The following is a 939-nucleotide window of genomic DNA, read 5'->3' as shown; positions in this document are numbered from 1 at the left end:
CTCGAGCAAACTGCTCGAAAGAATAAGCAGTCATCACAAGAATGAAATGAGCTGACTTGGTCAGCCTATCCACAATCACCCAAACTACATCGAACTTTCTCTGAGTCTGTGGAAGCCCAACAATGAAGTCCATAATGATCCGCTCCCATTTCTACTCCGGAATATCTAGCTTCTGAAGCAAACCACCTGGCCGCTGAATCTCATACTTCACCTCCTAGCAATTTAGAAACCGAGCTGCATACTCTACTATGTCCTTCTTCATTCTCCTCCACCAATAATGTCGCTTCAAGTCTTGATACATGTTCGTGGCACCCGAATGAATGGAGTACCGCGAACTGTGAGCCTCCTAGAGAATCCACTCACGCAACCCATCTACATTGGGCACACATAGCCTGTCTTGCATTCTAAATGCACCATCATCTCCAATAGTGACCTCCTTTGCATCACCGGGCTGAGCGGTGTCTTTAAGGACAAGTAGATGGGGGTCATCATACTGACGCTCCCTGATACAATCATAAAGAGAAGATTGAGAAACCACACTATTCAAAACTTGACACGGCTCATAAATATCCAATCTAACAAACTTGTTGGCCAAGGCCTGAACATCCAATGCCAATGGCCTCTCTGCTGCTGGTAGATAGGTTAGGCTCCCCAAACTCTCTTCCCTGCCACTCAAGGCATCTGCCACCATATTGGCCTTCCCGGGATGGTATAGAATAGTGATATCATAATCCTTAAGCAGCTCTAACCACCTCCACTTATGCATGTTAAGATCCTTCTATTTGAACATATGTAGTAGACTCCGGTGATCGGTGTAGATCTAATAAGGTACACCATACAAATAGTGCCTCCAAATCTTCAAAGCATGAATAATAGTTGCTAACTCAAGGTCGTGGACATGATAGTTCTTTTCATGCACCTTCAGCTCTCTAGACGTGT

At 44.9% G+C, this 939-nt stretch overlaps 1 protein-coding gene across 1 annotated transcript; it reads right to left on the bottom strand.

Annotated features, from left to right (window-relative positions):
• Positions 1 to 346: 346 nt before the first annotated feature.
• Positions 347 to 691, bottom strand: LOC138907876 (uncharacterized). The gene has a single exon (XM_070198497.1). The coding sequence runs from the start codon at positions 689 to 691 to the stop codon at positions 347 to 349; it is 345 nt and encodes a 114-aa protein (XP_070054598.1).
• Positions 692 to 939: the final 248 nt, after the last annotated feature.

Source organism: Nicotiana tomentosiformis, chromosome 3 (assembly GCF_000390325.3).
Source record: "Nicotiana tomentosiformis chromosome 3, ASM39032v3, whole genome shotgun sequence".
Taxonomy (NCBI): domain Eukaryota; kingdom Viridiplantae; phylum Streptophyta; class Magnoliopsida; order Solanales; family Solanaceae; genus Nicotiana; species Nicotiana tomentosiformis.
Note: the sequence above shows the minus strand (reverse complement) of the source record. Positions and strands in the feature narration are given on the sequence as shown.